The sequence below is a fragment of the Ctenopharyngodon idella genome, chromosome 17 (genome assembly GCF_019924925.1).
Source record: "Ctenopharyngodon idella isolate HZGC_01 chromosome 17, HZGC01, whole genome shotgun sequence".
Classification (NCBI taxonomy): Eukaryota; Metazoa; Chordata; class Actinopteri; order Cypriniformes; family Xenocyprididae; genus Ctenopharyngodon; species Ctenopharyngodon idella.
Window position 1 is genome coordinate 17,911,270 of NC_067236.1, and position 20,113 is coordinate 17,931,382.

At 36.9% G+C, this 20,113-nt stretch overlaps 2 protein-coding genes across 2 annotated transcripts in view; both read right to left on the minus strand.

Moving 5' to 3' along the window:
* Positions 1 to 6,879, minus strand: part of LOC127498249 (lysophospholipid acyltransferase 2-like) — a 71,506-nt gene extending 64,627 nt beyond the window's left edge. Inside the window, exon 1 of the mRNA XM_051867389.1 lies at positions 6,558 to 6,879. Within this exon, the coding sequence (XP_051723349.1) occupies positions 6,558 to 6,635 (78 nt within the window). The 5' untranslated portion in view covers positions 6,636 to 6,879. The remainder of the gene's footprint in view (positions 1 to 6,557) is intronic.
* A 6,166-nt stretch (positions 6,880 to 13,045) lies between these two features.
* On the minus strand, positions 13,046 to 19,067 carry LOC127498664 (piggyBac transposable element-derived protein 4-like). The gene is made up of 2 exons (XM_051868272.1): positions 18,748 to 19,067; positions 13,046 to 15,408 (listed from the first exon to the last, which is right to left on the minus strand). The coding sequence occupies exons 1-2, from the start codon at positions 18,912 to 18,914 to the stop codon at positions 13,608 to 13,610; spliced, it is 1,968 nt and encodes a 655-aa protein (XP_051724232.1). The 5' UTR covers positions 18,915 to 19,067; the 3' UTR covers positions 13,046 to 13,607.
* Positions 19,068 to 20,113: the final 1,046 nt, after the last annotated feature.

Below are 20,113 nucleotides of genomic sequence, written 5' to 3' on the forward strand. Positions count from 1 at the left end.
CAAAACCTGTCCTAACTAGAGAAAAAAAAAAAAAAAAAAAATTGACAAAGATTGAATCCAAATATTTGGTGATAATATAGCATAACATTATATCTTTTAATATATCTTTAATATATCTTTATTAAAGCTGTTTTGTTGTTTGATTAAAAGGTGCAATGTGTACATTTTAGGAGGATCTATTGACAGAAATGCAATATAATATACATAACTATGTTTTCAGTGGTGTATTAAGACCTTACATAATGAACAGTTATGTTTTTATTACCTTAGAATGAGCCATTTCTATCTACATACACCTGCGGGTCCCCTTACTTGTTAAGTCACCGTTTTGCGCCAGCAAGTTTCTACAGTAGCTCAAAACGGACAAACTGCTCTACAGAGCGCGTTTGATTAACTAGCTCCTCTACTATCTCAGACGATGACATATTTGTCCTGTGTTTGCCACTGTAGCTTCTCCAAATTGCACCGCTAGATGCCGCTAAAATTTACACACTGCACCTTTAACATTAATGACTTATTAGCAGGTATTTATAGGTTGCTGTCACTTTAAGACCGAATGCACGAATCCAATATAATGGCACACATCCAATTTTTTTCTCAACTCTTTACGTTCATTTAAGACATAACCGACTATGTTTATGAGAATACTTGCCGAGACTGGTCTTTTGACAATTTTGTGTTTGTCTGTTCAAGCGCATGGAGATGCAAAAGAGGAATCAATTCGCTGTTTGCGCACTATCTGAAACACGCCTCTCTGTGTGCGTGGATGTGCTGTGCGCACAGATAACAGCGTACGAGTACCGAATCGATGGTGAAACTTAGCAATTAATCCACAAAACGCATGCCAAAATGCGGGGCCTGGTCCACATGGATCACAGATCAACTACAATCCATTTAACCTCTAGCATAGCACGGAATATTGAGCGGAGCATCACACCGCACAGTGATAATGGCTAGAGCGAGGGTGAAACCTGAGCGCTGAACACTGAGGGGCGGGGCAGCATATATTTTCAGCCCTTTTTCTCTTTCTTCCAAAAACCGAAAATGCCATTTTCAGCTGATAATTTTCAGCGGCCAAAATTACGGTGAAAAAAAAACCTGTTGGCTATACAAGACAATAACACAACTAGTGTTCTTTCCAGCTCCTGACAGTTACAGCTGATTGGCTGCCACTGATAAAATTATAACTTCACAAGTACATCTTTAAATTCGGGCCTGTGCACACAGGTGGAGATGAGCAAGATGTAGTCATTACTCATGCAACAAAAACTTGAGAACTCTAAACATCATCCATTCATTCCTGTTCTTGTTGAGCAAGCAGATTCATTGTCTTTTGCCACTCTGGATGATGTCCCATTCCTGTAAATAACTCATGTTACTTTAACATACTCTGAAATGTCACAATCTTTGTGTAAAGATTAAAATTAATTAGAGATGTATTGATAGAACCACTGATACTGGAAAGAAAATTATGAATATATTAAAAAAAAATTCTAAATATCTTATTATATAATAATATTTTGTGTTCCACAAAATACAGGTTTGGAACAACAGTGAATGATTTTGGGTGAACTATCTCTTTAAGAGTGCTGAACAAAAACAAATAGCCTACAAGAGAAAAATCCAGAATTGGCATGCTATAGCAAAGTGCAAGAGCTGTAATTATCTTCCTCTTATATAAAGTGTCATATCTGGTTGATGAAATCATCAGGACTGACAGTAAAATATGCCTCTGTCTCTTAACAACTGATTTCAATGACAGGCCTGGAAGTGCTCAGAAAGGAGGGAACCAGAATCAGCCAAATGAAAGACTTGGTACATACACATCAGAGAAATTACATACACATGTAGATTCCTAACATGTAATGAATTGAATTAGTTTGTGTAATTGCTAGGGTTATTTAGAACCATTTCTATTAAACACACACACACACACACACACACACACACATCATCATCATCATCTCATATTTTATGGGGACATTCCATAGACATAATATGGTAAAAATAATATGGACATAATATGGTTCCAATATGGTAAAAAAAACATTTAACGAGATATCAATCAAACATATTTATTCTGTATCTTTTTGCAAAACATTCTGTTGCAGCTGAATAACATGAACAAAAATCAGTTCCCTAAAGACTAACTAATATAAATTTCAAACATTATTAAAGACAAGTACACAGTCAGTAATACAATAAGAAAAAAATAACCAAATTAGCAATAGCACAAATAAATACAACTGAACAAAGTTCAGAAATTGAAATCAAATATAAAATAACACTGCACAGTTTTCTTTATAGAAATAAAATATAAATTAATATATAAATTAATAAATAAATAAATAAATAAAGTTTAAAAAAAGTTATTCAGTCAAAATCAGTGAGTGATTTTCTTTTGTTGTTTGATTAACAGTAATGACACAGACGGACACAGGTTTATTAGGCTGCTGTCACTTTAAGAGTGAAAACACTGATCCAATATACTGTTACACATGCATTTTCTTTCTCAACTGTTTACGTTCACTTAAGACTGTTTACGAGGATATTTTGGCATAATTTTGTGTGTATTAGTCTGTTCAAGCACAAGAGAATTCAGTATTCATGCACGATATGAGAGGCGGCTTTTTGTGAGTGCCGAATTGAGTTCTCTTTCACGTCTTCTTGCGCTTGAATAGTTTAAAACCACATTAAAATGCGCACACAGAAATTGGTATTTTAATTGAAAGCGAAATTGAAATTTTAATTTTATAACAAGCATCCGATTCCTGACCTTAAGTGTCCGATTGCAGAATTGGAATCGATTTTCAATTCCCAACTCTAAGTGTAAGTGGTTTAACTGTGAGAAAAAAAAAGAAAAAAAAAAAATCAAAAATGCATTAATTAAAACTTCAGCACATCAAGGGAAAAAACTAAGTACAACACTACAGTACAAAATTCCCATAAGCAGAACTCAAACAGAGGCAACTATTCCCAGGAGAGTGCCCATTTAGAGAGAGAGAAAGGATGGGCATATACCTCATGAGAAATCAGGGCTGCGCCTCACGCTCCTGCTGTGCTCACTGGGGTTAGTGCCAAGAGACCTGTGTGCTTCCTTATTACATGCTACAAAACATATGAATCAAAAGGTAGTGAAGAGAAACCAGTAAGATTGCGCCACTTTTGCGCACGTTATGACATCGAGTCTTTACAAACACACCTCTTACTATGTAAATTAGACTCATATAGACATATTATTCAAAAACATATTTACTATTTGACTTGCTGAAAGTGTGCAACTACATGCATTTTTTAAAACATAATTGAGGCGTCTAGAACAAAGTGAAGCAATGCTGTACAGTCTCAGAAAAGTGTCAGTAAAGTTATAATGTTACAAAAGATTTCTATTTCATATAAATGCTTTTGAATTTTCTATTCAAAGAATCATTTAAAAAAAAAAAAAAAAAAAAAATCACAATTTCCACAAAAATATAGGCAGCACAACTGTTTAACAGTTTTGAGCGGTAGTGTAATCTTCCTACAGACGTTGAATTCAACAGTTTTGCCCGGGTGCACGCTGTTACCTGAATGTTTCAGTGAATCTGGTGCTAAAACTTCAGTCAGCCTGAGCAAATAAACAACATTATCAGCCAATGCATTTCATTCTTAGTGTTTTAACTTTAGTGTATTAAATGGCCCTTTTATGAGATTTGGCAGCTCTAAGTGTCCTTTCAAGTGTGGACTAGTGACGTAAAAAAAACTTAATGGGATGTAGTCCATTTGAAGTCTGTGGCCACATATTACGAGTCCTCAAACTGGCAATTATCAACCTTTGAAAATCAACCAGAATATTCAGAATGGGCACCGCCTTGAAGCCAAGTGATTTCAAGAGGTCCATTTTACATAGAACAAAGCATTAGTCACCAGTTTAAAGACCAGAAAGATGCCAATCACATGCTTAGATTGGTTTCTAACTTCTTTAACCATTCATAATGTGTTTTTAAAGTCAAAGTGTGTGATTTCTGTGCTGCTAACATCACCAAACGGGGAAAAAAAAAACAAATGTTTTCAAACAGGTTTCCCCAAACACTACCTTCACCTGCCATTGGTTATCCAAACAGATAGCCATGCCCTAAACCCATGCCATTGGTTGACACAATGTTGCTGTTGCCAGGCTGATTGAGATGCTAAAACAGAGCAAAATTTCAAAAATCACTATGTTTCCAGGCAAATCAACCTATGAATGGCTGGATTTTGTACAGAAAATACACACTTCACCCTTAACAGGATAGTTCACTCCACAAAAAAAATGACAATTTATATTGAAAAATAATATTTTGACATATGTACACAGAATGAAAGTCAATGGGCTCCAAAGCTAGCTGTACTCCAACATTCTTTAAAACATGCTGCAGAAGAAAGAAAGCCGTACAGGTTTGGAACAACATGAGGGTGAGTAAATGATATTTAATTTTCATTTTTTGGTGAACTATCCTTTTAACTAACTATAAAATGCAAACCAGAAAACCAAGGGCGTTAGGACCTATGAGCTAATTTCCTCACAGCTGACTGGGAAATGCCCTTAGTGACAAGGCTATTTTAACATTAACAGTCTTAAATTATACACTGTCATTTTACAGTGCAAAATATCAAGCCCAGCCTAGCAACCCACATCTTATGTAATCACAAACAGATCTACATAACTTCAACCCAGTGTTGGCTAAAGCTCAAGATGTAGTAATCCTGACAGCTCGTTTCATGATGTGCTTGGACTGAATTATTGATTCCTGTCACATTAACAAGAGTTCTGGAGTGAAATCGTGTCGGGATAGGGTTTGTAGGCTGACGCCTGCCAAAATCTCATTCAAAAAGGCTGGTGAAGAAGCATGCCAACAACAGAGCAAAGGGCACTAGAGCTGCGGACATAACCAAATGGACTTACAGATCAAAAACCACCTTGTTTGCTTGGATTTCCATTCATGATTTATCTTGACTATAGGTTAATATCGGAGGAATGATGCCATTATCACTCTGGTTACTGGGTCCCACACCCAAAAAAGATATTTAACATAAAAGAGGTTGAACAGGTGGGAGTTTACACGTACACGTTCCAGAATGACTGCATATCTTGACTCATTCTTGCCTGGACTTGCATTACGAGATGGGCGGCAGCAGCTATAGAGGTCAAAGAAGTTGAAAAGTATGATATGTGTGAGGCAGCAAATGCTCTGGCTTCGGCATAAAGCTAGAGTAATGTTATAAAATGTGAACACATAAGTGACTGGCGGAGCTGACACTGGTAATGGTCTTGTCTCTAATGTCTGATAAAGAAAATATTAAGACAATATCTGCATCATCAACAATGTGAACTTCTATTCAGGTTTAACCAACCTCTTACATCACATTGCTAAAAATTGTCTTTCAACTAGAACATCTCACTGTACATGAACTTCTCATCACTTACTGTAATGCAAGGCTGCCGGGATTTTAACTGTTAAATTTGATGAATATTTTATCACACCTCCACACTGGTGTAACAGAGCAGCATTGTGAACAGAGGCCGTATAACTCTTGTTTAATGGAGGGTTATGAAAGAACGATGACTTAACCTAAGGCATATGACTTATCCAGAGGCATCATTAATGATTTATCCATACAAGAAAGCTACAATAGGCAGCAACCACATCACACATCTGTTTTGTAATGTATCCAATATATCAAATCAGTCTGTCAATAGACAATAAACAATTTGTTCTGTTTTTATATATAATTCTCTATGTCAAAACTTGAGGGAACGAGCGAGTTAATGAATCTTTTTAGTGAACTGATTCAAAAGATTCGAGTCACTTGGATGAATCAAAGTCTATGAGTACTATTTAGGTTGTAAATAGAATACCAAATGATATGAAAAGAAAACCCTTGGTCTTTTATAAAATATGTACAAATTTCACAGTAAATTACATGGCCTTTAAGTGAGGTTATATCTTTCATACAAGCAAACGAACCCTGAACAAAATAACGTGGAAAATAATGGGGAACTGAAACATTTCTCGTCTCGCTCACTTAACTGTAGTGTGCTTTTGCTTCAGTAATTCGTGTTACAAAGGGTTGTATTTAGGACATCTGTAAATATAATCTCTTCTTTTGCAGACGTCGCTCTAGCACAGGCGAAATCGTGACTATGGCGGTGTTTGGAAACCTATCGAGCTGCCTACATAGACATCATTCACGAGGACTTCTCTGAAGGTGCCTAGATGCCTATAAATCCTTTCTAAACAGATAACATATTTGGTTTACCAACACACCATGTGACTCCCTTGTCATCAGACAATATTTTGAGAAAAATACGGGAAGGAAAAGAAGGGAAACGGGCGTTATAAAATGCGCGATGATGAATTTCAGGCTTGTTATGTTGTACACTACAATATCAATACTTATATCATGCAGTTGTCGGTGGCAAGACGTGCCCATCAAATGTGCTGGATTTACAGCAAACGACTCCACACTAGCTAGCGATCTTTGCTAGGCAAAATGACAAAAGCGAAACATAAATCCCAGTTAAAGTGACAGTTTACCTGGTCCACTGGCAGATCAATAATCGTACTAATTGGCTGCAGCAGTGTGGAGCCTGTGCAAGACGTAGAAGTAGCCATGATTCAGTCCAGCTCCACTCCCTTACAGTCAAATCGCCCAAAACACTGTCCTCTTTCTCTCCCTCTCTTCCTCTCTTTATGGTGGATGGGTGTTGGGAATGCCGTTCTATGGTGCTCTAGTCGCGGACTGTCAGCGCTGTTGCACCGCCTGAACATCAACACAAAGCCCGTGTAGGCGGACTGACTCGCCCAGCCCCTCCATTACATCAAACTACTGCTGCTCAATTACACTTACTTACTTACACACACACACACACACAGAGAGAGAGAGAGAGAGAGAGAGAGGAGAACTTAATTGCCACTCCCTCTCATTCATCCTTCTCATTTAGTATAACAGTCCACTCATATTTTTAAATATTTAAAAGAAAATATTATTTTAATATATTTTTAAGACTAAACTTTTGAAAAATATTCAAAAAACATGTACATGAGACCAGACAAATCATTCTTCTAGAAAAAGAAGTATTCTACATGAGGCGGGTCGCCCCCTCATGGCCGCGGCCATGTTGACATCACATGACCACAATTGCTTGTCATGCAATTGCGTTTATAATAATAATAATAATAATAATTTCAGCAAGTGCTCAAAGTGCTTTACAAATCATAAACAAGTACAAACAATCACAATATACATATGACAAATTAGTTAGGACTGAATCCAAGTATACATCATGAATAAAAAAAGCTATATTTTCTCAGCAACACTTTAAAATAACTTAATATTAAAACACATGATGACATTAGCTAAGTATAACTCATATATTTAACTAACCAGTTAGAATTGTAATGAAATGATGTATATTTTTGGACATGGATCCTCTGCAATACATGCAGTGACAAAATTGGACTGTATTGCTTGATTAATATAGAGGTATTGGAACAGAAATAGTAATTCCATGTCTGACCTCTGTGACCTTAATAAGACCCAGAACCGAGATCTGACCTACATGATGTCTATTATTAATATGGTTCTTGTTGTGCAGTAAGAGCACCAGACTTTTTTTTTTTTCTGAAATATATTTTTAGTGCATCACACCATAGAGCTGTTATGTGAATTGATCCAGTCTTTGAGTTCATTGGTGTGGATCTTTACAAACATGTACAATGATGCCTCAAGGTCAAACAAGAAGCTTCTGCTCGATTCATCTTCAGAAATCTTCACACATTGTGCTTTTTCTTAAGTCTCTATAGGCCTAAAAACTATAATCCCATTTTTTTTTTCTTTCAATTCACATTTATTTGTATAGCACTTTTCACAATACATATCGTTTCAAAACAGCTTTACAGAGAATGCATGTCAACATTACAATTTAGAGAATGCAGTTAGCTAATAATGTAATAATTTAGGCAATTAATTTACAATCACTGTTAGCAATTTAATTGAAGGTAGAAGCAAAGAGCTCCTGGAAAAATGAATTACATATTAACAATAATTAGGATATATAGAAATTTGCGAATGTGCGTGTTTATCCAGATGTGGATCGTTTTTTTGGCATATATGCAACCAATAGCCTGACCTGCATTGCCTACAAGATTACTATGGTAAGCAAGCAGTCATATCTGCTAAAGACATAAGTGCTTGTGAGCAGGTTATTTGCCCTGAAGGTTACCAGATACATGCTTTCACTGAATAAAAGTCAAAGAAGGAATGTGAAAAACGGCAATATAGAGGTAAATTTCAGGTAAAGGTTGGTAATACTTATTTATTTGAATTACCTTTTATTTTTATATTTTCAGTTTTAATTTTTGTTTTCTATTTAGCTTTAATTTATTTTTATTTCAGTTTTAGTTTTAGTACTTAAACTTATTCTATTTCAGTTAGATGCCAAGGCAACATTTCTTTTCTCGTTTAAGCTTTTTACGTAGCCTACATAATGTAGGCCTATATTTTCTTTTCTTTTATTTCATCTTTATTTCAATGAATGAAAAACATTTTAATTTTAGTTCACAATAACTACACTGATTTATTTATTTATTGTATCCAGAGCTCAATGTTCAAATTGTTGTGTTTGTACTTTTCATATATCAGTTCTTTAATTATATGCTCAGCATCAACACTTTTATAAGTGGATTTGTATGTTGTAGAAGAGAAACACTCGATTGCAGCAGTCAGAGAGCGCCATCTTCTGGTCATGTTGGAATGTAAAAATCACTTAAATATCCCTGTTTTATCGCTTCAGTTTGTAATTTATTAAGAATTTAACTTGTTTTTAATGAATTCAAATATATATATTTTGTTAGACAAAAACGCTTTTATAAAAATATAAGGAGATATTGTTCATTGAGAAGAGTCTGGCTGCAGACTTGTTTATTTGCACCCTATTTTAGGCCTACATCTTGTTTCATTCTTGCCAACAGTATAAAGAAGATATCTACACAATACATAACCTATAAATAATAGCCATTGCAAAATGTGTTGTTAATAACTTTTCCCATTCATTTCCCATGCTTTTAGCAGCAACTGTATGACCATTTCTGTTTGTGAACAATGAAAACAAAGGCAGATCATTTTTCAAAGCAGCGTTTACATATAGCCTACTGTAATTCAGGAGATTTGATTTCATACAGCTTAACATGCAAAGGGCAGCTACAAATTGTAATGTTCACTATTAAAATTTTATGCAAATGTCATAGTCTGACAGTGCAGGTCCATAGAGTTTGACCAGGAGGATATCCATAGATTAGCTCTAAACCACTCGACCAATTACGTCGTTTTGTAACAACACCTGTTCGCTTGGCTTTTTTAGCTCAATGGATTTAACAAACGTAACATTGGTAGGTCAGCATGTTGGTACAATGCTTTGTTGATAGGGGTCTGTGCCAAACACCTACCTGCTTGATGAGCAAGCGCAGTGGCAGACATATGGGCATACAAGTGGATGGAGAGTCGCGGCAGGAGCAGCCATGACTCAGCAGCTCCTCCAGCCTGAGTGACTGTAGACAGACTCCTCTGGACACATGTTAAGCTCTTACCACACACACACAACACAAGTTTATCACTACTACAGTAAAGAACAGGGTTGAAACAAACTATATTTCTGCTTAATTTTGTTTAGGCTAATATTTTTGAAGTAAAACCAATGAACCTATTTTGTTAAATTTCTTTTTATACAGTAGTGCTTGATAGGCCTGTACAAAATGTCATGATAGCTGCTAATAAATAAATAAAGGCAGTGTCAATGTTTCAAATGTTTAACCTAAAATATGTTTCATGTGGTACCAATAAATGAACTGGCTTTAAGTCAGCATTAATGTAACATGAATCAACCTCTCATTACAGTATGCAGTAACTTGGGTACAAACAGACAAGACGCTGACTCATTGGAGTAGGCCTATATGGGAAAATTTTTAGATAAAATTTTACAGAAAACCCCTTTAATAATAATTATTTCACTTACCTGTATTTAAACAAACACAGGTAAGTGGAATACTTCATAAATATTATTGTATTAGTTCACAATTTTATAGTAAAAAAAGCTAGTTATTCAGGATCTGTACCTGCTAAAACAGTGAAACCGTTTAAAGTCGGCATGAAATGGAAGTTTTGTTCCTTCCCTATTGTGGCGTATGACAGAGAGAAAAGGCTTCTCGAACAAGAAAAAAAAATGTAGGGCATATCTATCTCTCTCTCTCTCTCTCTCTCTCTCTCTATATATATATATATATATATATACACACACACAGTTGTGCTAAAAATTATTCATACCCTTAGTAAATATGACCAAAGATGGCTGTGAAAATAAATCTGCATCATTAATCATTTTGATCTTTAATTTTAAAAATCTACAAAAATCCAACCTTTCATTGGAGAATAATAATTTTAAATGGGGGGAAAATCTCATTATGAAATAAATGTTTTTCTCTAATACACATTGCTCACAATTAATCATACCCTTTTATTCAATACTTTTGCAACCTCCTTTTGCCAAGATAACAGCTCTGAGTCTTCTCCTATAATGCCTGATGAGTTTGGAGAACAACTGACAAGATATCAGAGACCATTCCTTCATTCAGAATCTCTCCAGATCCTTCAGATTCCCAGCTCCATGTTGGTGCTTCTTCTCTTCAGTTCACTCCACTCATTTTCTTTAGGGTTCAGGTCAGGGGACTGGGACGGCCATGGCAGAAGCTTCATTTTGTGCTCAGTGACACATTTTTGTGTTGATTTTGATGTTTGTTTTGGATCATTGTCCTGTTGGAAGATCCAACCACGGCCCATTATATGACTTCTAGCAGGGACAGTCAGGTTTTGATTTTTTATCTGTTGGTATTTGATAGAATCCATGATACCATGTATCTGAACAAGATGTCCAGGACCTCCAGCAGAAAAATAGGCCCACAACATTAAAGATACAGCCATATATTTCATTGTACACATGGTGTACTTTTTACCCCTGTGTGCACCAAACCCATCTTAAGTGTTTGCTGCTAAAAAAGCTCATTTTTTGTTTCATCTTGACCAAAAATTGATGCACCTCTTGATGGAAATAACATCACAACATTTATTTCCATCAAGAGGTGCATCATTTTTTGGTCAAGATCTTGTATGGACAATGCAAGAGGTGAGCACTCTGTAAAGTCTCCTCCAGCACATCCCAAAGACTTACACTGAGGTTAAGGTCTGGACTCAGAGGTGCCAATTCATGTGTGAAAATGATTCTTCATGTTCCTTCTCAACAATTCTTTCACAATTTGAGCATGATGAATCTTGACATTGTCATCCTGGAATATGGCCATGATACGTCTTCCTACATGGTTGTTTAAGAAATGCAAAGCTACACACTCCATCTTTTAAGGTTAAAAGAACCGTTGCCAAACATATAACATGTTAGAAACATAATAATCACTGTAATAATGATCCATTCATAGACTCTTAAGTATTTGCCTATTAAATTTTTTTGGCCAGGCAGTGTGTGTTTATGTATGTATATGTATATATATATACACACACACACACACACACACACATATATACACATATATATATATATATATATATATATATATATATATATCAGTTGAGCTCAAAAGTTTACATACCCCTTGCAGAATCTAGAAAAATGTGAATCATTTTAACAAAATAAGGATCATGAAAATTGCTATTTTTTTAGTACTGTCCTTAATAAACTATTTCACATAACAGTTGTTTACATAAAGTCCACAAGACAAAAAAATTGCTGAATTTATAAAAATGACCCTGTTCAAAAGTTTACATACCATTGAATCTTAATACTGTGTGTGGTTACCTGGATGATCCACGACTGCTTTTTTGTGATGGTTGTTCATGAGTCCCTTGTTTGTCCTGAGCAGTTAAACTGAGCTCTGTTCTTCAGAAAAATCCTCCAGGTCCTGCAGATTCTTCAGTTTTCCAGCATCTTCTGCATATTTGAACCCTTTTCAGCAGTGACTGTATGATTCTGAGATCCATCTTTTCACACTGAGGACAACTGAGGGACTCAAACACAAGTATTAAACAAGGTTCAATCATTCACTGATGCTCCAGAAGGAAACACGACGCATTAAGAGTCGGGGATGTAAACTTTTTGAATTGGATGAACAGAATAAATTGTCCTTTTTTTGTCTTCTGGGAAACATGTAAGTATCTTTTGTAGCTTCCAAAGGGCAGAACTAAATGAAAAAATATGTTCTATAAACAAAATAAAAAAAAAAACTTGCACATCAACTTCTTGTTCAAAAGTTTTCACCCCTGACTCTTAACACATCGTGTTTTCTTCTGGAGCATCAGTGAATGTTTGCAGCTTTTGTAATAGTTTTGTCTGAGTCCCTCAGTTGTCCTCAGTGTGAAAAGATGGATCTCAAAATCATATAGTCACTGCTGGAAAGGGTTCAAATATGCAGAAGATGCTGGAAAACTGAAGAATCTGCAGGACCTGGAGGATTTTTCTGAAGAACAGAGCTCAGTTTAACTGCTCAGGACAAACAAGGGACTCATGAACAACCATCACAAAAAAGCAGTCGTGGATCATCCAGGTAACCACACACAGTATTAAGAATCAATGGTATGTAAACTTTTGAAAAGGGTCATTTTAATAAATTCTGCTTTTTTTGTCTTGTGGACTTATGTAAACAACTGTTATGTGAAATAGTTTATTAAGGACAGTACCAAATAAAAAAATAACATGCAATTTTCATGATCCTTCTTATTTTGTTAAAATGATTAACATTTTTGCAGATTCTGCAAGGGGTATGTAAACTTTTGAGCTAAATTGTATATAAATAATTTATAATATATATTCTAATATTACATAAAAAAAATAATTATTGTAATAATAATATAATATAATAATTGTCCATTTTGATTTCATGGTGACTAACTTATGGAAGCTTGTTAAAAGTTTTAAACTCACAATTGCGAGAAATAAAGTCAGAATTGAAGTTCTGACTTTTGTCTTGCAATTCTGACTTTTTTCCTCACAATTACAAGTTTATATCTCGCAATTCTGACTTCTTTTCTCAGAATTGTGAGATATAAACTTGCAATTGCGAGTTATAAAGTCCAATTCTGAGGAAAAAAAGACTGACACTGATGTGACAATTCTGACTTTAAAAGTTTATAAGAGTTTATATCATGCAATTCGGAAAAAAAGTCAGAACTTACCTTTCGCAATTACCTTTTTTATTTTTTATTCAGTGCCGGGAACAAGCTTCCATTTTAACTTGACCCACAAATAAGCAAAAGGAGCGAGACTAAATAGCAGTTCTTGCGTTTTATTTTACAAAAAACTAATACAACTAGTTGGTCCGATCAAATAAAGATGCAAAAAAAAAAAAAAAGGAATGGATATAGGGAAAAAAAAAAAATGCGGTTCAAAAACACATTTTACATTTATAAACCTCAGATGTGTATAAAGCCTACAATGTAAGAAGTTACTATATAATGAAAAAAGCACTTCAGTGGGGCGAGGGCACAACTTTTAATCAACCGTCTTTTGACAAAACACAACAATGCACTTATTTTTCCCCATGTTTCTCAGCGTGCCATTTTCTGAAGCAGTTTCTTGAAGACACAAAACACAAAGCTACACTGCATTTTGTACAGTACACAGGTGTCTTTACTTTGAGACCTGAAACTTTGCACAAGACACAGATTCTCCTCCCACTTGAGGCATCTGTCCCAAAATACTCTGGCCAGCATGGCTCTTCCTTTGAGCCGACCTCAGTTGTGGAGGGCTCTGATGTGGATGGCTTGGGGGCAGGTGATGGGCTGAACAGTGTGGCAGTCTTTACCAGCTCAGACACAAGTGTCTCTCTAAAGTCCTTCTGGGTGAGAGCACTCTTATTCAGAGATTTGGACAGTTGCTGGTGGAGAATAAAACTGTTCACCACTGCGATATCGACAAAATGAAAGAAAAAGGTCTTGTACCATTTTTTGGTTTTGTGTAGGACATTGTAGTACCCAATTAGAGCATCCGAAAGGTCCACACCTCCCATATATTTATTGTAGTCCTTCGCTGCTGCCGGAATTGGGATTTGGCAAATTTCCCACTCATTCTTGGGATTCCTGATACGCCTGGAGATGGTAGCACCATCATATGCCTTGTGTATCGTTGAACACATTGAAACCGCTTTCGTGTCCATCCACCTCACAAAGAGGAGCTTACCTTCCCGAAGCCAGCGTATGGATCCCTTTTGAGCTCTGAGGCTGAGGTCATTGGACATTGTTCTAGGAAAGCCCTGTGTGTTGGAACGTATCGTGCCACACGCAAGTGTCTTTTTATCCAGCAAGTCCAATAAAAGGCCTGGGCTTGTATAGAAGTTGTCCATATACACCTGGTAGCCTTTGCCAAGAAGAGGCAGATCCAGGAAGCGAATCATGGAATCGTAACTCAGTCCTTTACCAGAGGCCAGCGAAGATTTACCTTCATAAACGAAGAAGTTCCATGTGTAGCCATAGACAGAATCAGCAAGAACGAAGAGTTTGTAACCCCACTTGGTAGGCTTGTGCTTCATGTACTGTTTGAAGCCGGTTCTCGCTCTAGTCGCCACCATCCTCTCATCCACCGCCAGCTGTCTGTTTGGATGGAAGTATGTTTTGCACGCCGCGACGATGTCAGTGTAAAGGGGCTTGATTTTGAAAAGTCTGTCATACTCAGGAGTCCCTTTTTTCAGTGCATTCACTCGATCCTCCTTAAGATCGCAAAGATGCAGATTCCAAGAGATGGCATGAAATCTGGCCCTGGACATCACGGATTTTGGAAAAGGTAACCTGTAAATGTCTTTTCTGGACCAGTAGTCTACAATATTTTTTGCGCTGAGAAGCCCCATGTAAATAACAAGCGCAATATACGAATACAGTTCCTGCGCTTTCAAAGGCACCCAAGGGAATTTTTTCCCAGCTTCAGACCTCATTTTTGCATAACTATTTGTGTTCTTCACAATGGTGTCCACCACAGAGGTTGGGAAAAAAAGCTGAAATAGCTCCAAGGGGGAATATATTCTGTCCATGACGAGCTGAGCTCCTGGGTTTCGCTTTGGAAGAAAATGGGGTAGCACTGGAGCCTCATCCTCCACGCTGATGTCATTCCAAGTGCCTGTGTCACTCTCCGCTGACTTGCCACTTGCAGACCTTTTCCTCACCCGTGGAGAATGAGACCTTCCTCTTGGAGTTGACCACGGACTCAAGGAACCACTGACAAAAGATGTGGGGGTTCTGGGGGTGCAAGGTGTGCTGGTAGGGGACTGAAAGAGAAGACGTTGTTTTTTGGGGCTTGGCTCACTTTCTGGTTCCCATTCTTCTTCACTTGAGTCAAAACTGTAACAAACACAAATTGATCAATGGTCATGGGCAATGTAGATCTGATGCGTGGTGTTGCCAGATTGGGTGGCCTTGAATTTGATTCTGTTGGACAAAATTGGATTGGACGGGTGGACAAATTGTGGGCGGTTTTGGGATAGGTTAGGCGGTTTTCAAAAATTGGAATTTAAAGGGTTAGTTCACCCAATAATGAAAATTTTGTCATTAATTACTCACCCTCATGTCGTTCCACACCCGTAAGACCTTCGTTCATTTTCGGAACACAAATTAAGATATTTTTGATAAAATCCGATGGCTCAGTGAGGCCTCCATTGCCAGCAAGATCATTTTCTTTTTCAATGCCCAGAAAGCTACTAAAGACATTTTTAAAACAGTTCATGTGACTACAGTGGTTTAACCTTAATGTTATGAAGCGACGAGAATACTTTTTGTGCGCCAAAAAACAAAAAACAAAATAGCGACTTTATTCAACAATATATAGTGATGGGCGAATTCAAAACACTGCTTCATGAAGCTTTACGAATCTTTTGTTTCAAATCAGTGGTTCGGAGCACGTATCAAACTGCCAAAGTCACGTGAACCATTGAAATTTTGAAACACTTATGACGTAACAAAGCCTCGTTTACTGAAATCACATGATTTTGGCACTCTGAACCACTGATTCGAAACAAAAGCTTCATCAAGCAGAGATTTGAAATCGCCCATCACTAGATATTGTTGAATAAAGTTGCTATTTAGTTTTTTTTTTTTTTTTTGGTTTTTTTTGGTTAGTTTTTTTACCATCAAAATGGTACTTACTTGCGCTTATCCGGATTGTTCAAACCGACTAAAAGATTACGTTCTCTCGCGTGAACTCATTCGGGAGTGGTGACTTTCCACGTATTCCCTGAAGTTATGGTTGATTGCTCTTCGGCTGGATATCAACACACCCATTAACATACTAAAGTTGTTGAGGGTCTGCAGCGATCATTTTTCCCCTGATGATTTTACATACCCAGGAGAGGATCACGTACGACTTAAACCATCAGCTGCGCCTATGGTTTATCCACATCCAACTGAGGTACGTGAACAAGATCTTTGCATGTGTCCTTTTTATTTGTAAAGCTGCCCTTATGAAAAGTAACAAAATAAAAGTTTTGATGTAATAAAACCATGTTTTTTAGTGGTTTACTTCCATTTGTATAACAACTGTTGTACTACAGGCACCATGTTTAAACTACGCCAGAGCGCGTACACACCTCACGCACCGGATGCCATGCGCGCTCAAGGCAGTTGGACATAGTGGTGTCTTAGAGGTAAAAAAAAAAAAAAAATGATATAAATACTGTTCGGTTTCTCGCACAAACCGATCGTTTCGTTTCTTAGCACATCAATGTGTCGTCACGAGCTGCAGGGTTTAATTTGGATTTGTCTGTGCATGTTTTTTTTTACTCTCATAGATTTTGTTACCATTGACAAGCATTATACGAATGACAGACCGCAACGGTTGGAGTTAAAAATCATCATTTGTGTTCTACTGAAGAAACAAAGTCACTTACATCTTGGATGCCCTGGGGGTAAGCAGATAAACATCAAATTTTCATTTTTGGGTGAACTATCCCTTTAATAAAGGCCTTCTGAAGCAAAGCGATGGGTTTTTGTAAGAAAAATATTCATATTTAAAAAAATATCCATATCCAACTTTATAAATTATAATAACTAGCTTCCGGCAGACGGCCGTACGCATCGATTAACAGCGAAAGTGTAACCCCTGACCTGACGCATGACGTATTGATGAACGCAGAAGCGCAGAGGATAGAGCAAAACAAAACACTGGTCACGGATTAGAAGTCTAAAACGAGAATTTAAAAAAAACTTTTCTGAGGATTTCAATATAAAAGAGGAGCTTGAGCCCAACCCTATTTGTTTAAACCGCGAGGCGCGTCTGCTCTCACCTAAGCTTACGCTACTCCTACATCCTATGTCGCATCAGGGGTTACTCTTTTGGCGTAAATTGATGCACACGGCCGTCTGCCGAAATCTAGTTATTATAGTTTATAAAGTTTTACATATGGATATTTTTCTTACAAAAACCCATCACTTCACTTCAGAAAGCCTTTATTAACCCCCTGGAGTCGTATGGATTACTTTTATGATGGATGGATGCACTTTTTGGGGCTTCAAAATCTTGAGCCCCATTCACTACAATTATAAATCTTGGAAGAGCCAGGGTATTTTTTTTTTTTAATATAACTCCGATTGTGTTCGTCTGAATGAAGACGTACACCTAGGATGGCTTGAGGGTGAGTAAATCATGGGATAATTTTCATTTTTGGGTGAACTATCCCTTTAATTGAAATCGAATATGGGACTACAGCTCTTGTCCATTGTTATGTGCAAACCAGGACTGCTGCTAAAAAAAGGTTTGAATCAACGATTAATCAGTTTTGACCGTGCAAATTTCTGCATTATGTTCTACAATGTGTACTTCAAGAAAGATGTACTAGTTATGTTTGAAATTAAAGCACGACATGAATGTAAGCACATTATTATTATTGTTGTGATTATTAATGTTGCACAGTATTATTATTGTTATTGTGTGTGCATAAGTGTGTGAGATGAGTGTGTCACAGTCATTTCAACCCAAAATTTTGCTTGCTGCACTAATTACATTGCTTATTCCAATCACATGAATTGGCTTGTTTTTGCTGTTGATATTGTAAAGTGTTTCCTAGGGAAGTCTGTTAATTTTTTTTATGGTTTGCAAATATTTGACATACTTTAATAATTTCTACCTAATAATTTACTTTTACTGTATTTGCCATGTTTTTGTCCATTTTCCTGTTGTACTGTTCACCTGGCACGGAAATTGATTCATTTTTATAAATTTGTTTTGTCATCATTATTTAGTTAAGGATGGTGAATGGTGTTTATCAACCTTGGTTGTCATGACAACAGAATTATATCACAATATTTTGGCAGTGAATGTTTTGGGCGGGTTTTGGAGAGCGTTTGGGCTGGAAATTGTAGTCGACCCAATCTGGCAAACACTGCTGATGCGGTCTCTTGCATTTATGAATTGGACATGTGCACAATGTAATTTACATGGACGTAACGTAACAGTTACATAAATGCAATTCGCATATTTGCACGTATGAGATGTGCAAAATCTCGCTAAAATTCAGAGAAGCACGAAGGAGATGCAACTTGCACAATGCAATTCACGCAAGCAACATGCACAAATGTGCGGCACAATTCAAATATGCACGGAACAACAGATAAACAAAACGCACCGAACAAACACACAAGTACACATATGAAACACACAAAGTCTATCAGTTCACAATGTATACGTACTCCTCAAAATCAGGGTCATCCTCTTCATCGTTGATATCGGCCTCTCTCTCCGCCTCGTCGTCGCTGCTGCTGTAAAATTCGTTGTCCTTTACATGACCAGACTCTTCTAAATCAGACTTCTCACCAAAACACAGCTTTCGAGTATCCCTTTTCTCTTTAGAAGACATTGTCCACAGACTAGTGTGGGGGAAAAAATTAAAGAACGTAAATAAATGCTGTTCAATGTGCTCAAACACTCCAACTTATGAGGCATCTGCATTTGCAGAGCCGCTGAGCAAAACATGACAGCAGCTGTAGTCCAGCAGCAGCTTCAGACCGGAAGTTAGGTACTCACGAATGCGTACACCCACCTCCACCACAACCCTAACCTCACTATGAAAAGTGACACCCTGACGAATGGCAAACCCCACAGCTCACCTCTAACCATAACCTCACTGAGACTATATACTATTTTCGGTTTCACAGGGGCCGTTTACACCGTTTTCAACTAAAAACAGAAAACTTTTTATGCGTTTTGGCCGTTCATTTACAGGACAATAGCGTTTTGGTGGCCTGAAAACGGGTTTCAAAGTGCAAGTTTTTGAAAACGGTCTCCGTTTTAACCATATCGTTGTCGTGTGAACGCACCCTTGGTTCAATTATGGTATCTAAGTAGCTTAAATATACTGGGACTCAGCCGTTTACACGACAACGGTTAAAACGGAGAAGTTTTTTCTTTTGAGTTTTTTTGCGTACAGACGACACCGTTGTCAAAACGTTCCCCCTTCATACGAATCCGTGAAAAAGAAGGCTAAAAACGCTGTGTTCTGCTGGCAGGCCGTTAGGTGGCGATGAAACACTATAGACTGAACATGTAATGCGCATGTGCATGGCGTCATCGCTTTCACAGATTCGCGTTTTTGTTGTGTACACGGAGACCGTTTTCAAAAACTTGCACTTTGAAACCCGTTTTCAAAAGTTTGCGTTTTCAGGCCACCAAAACGCCGTTGTCGTGTAAGTGTACGGCCAAAACGCATATAAAGTTTTCCGTTTTTAGTTGAAAACGGTGTCGTGTAAACGGCCCCTAAAATATCAGAAAGCTGGGCGACGACTGACCAATTAGAATCGAGTATTCCAGACCGCGTAAATAAATAAATATAGCACTCTGTCATATTTTTTTTTTATTAAAACCCATTTCCGCTACATAAGAAAAAAAAAATCATGCTTTGGTAATTTATAGAAAAAGTGAGATAAAAAGATTAATAAGTCAAGTCATAATTATGTGATAAAAAGTCATAATTATGACATAAAAGTTTAATTATGACATAGTCTACATTTTGAGATAAAGTGTCAACATTGTAAGATATAAGACAAAAAGTCAAAATTA

Excerpts from the sequence above, each read along its gene's own strand:
- LOC127498664 (XM_051868272.1), bottom strand. The coding sequence starts at position 18,914 with ATGTCTTCTAAAGAGAAAAGGGATACTCGAAAGCTGTGTTTTGGTGAG. Across the intron at positions 15,409-18,747 it reads GATGACCCTGATTTTGAGGA|TTTTGACTCAAGTGAAGAAG; the intron begins GTACGTATACAT and ends TGTTTGTTACAG.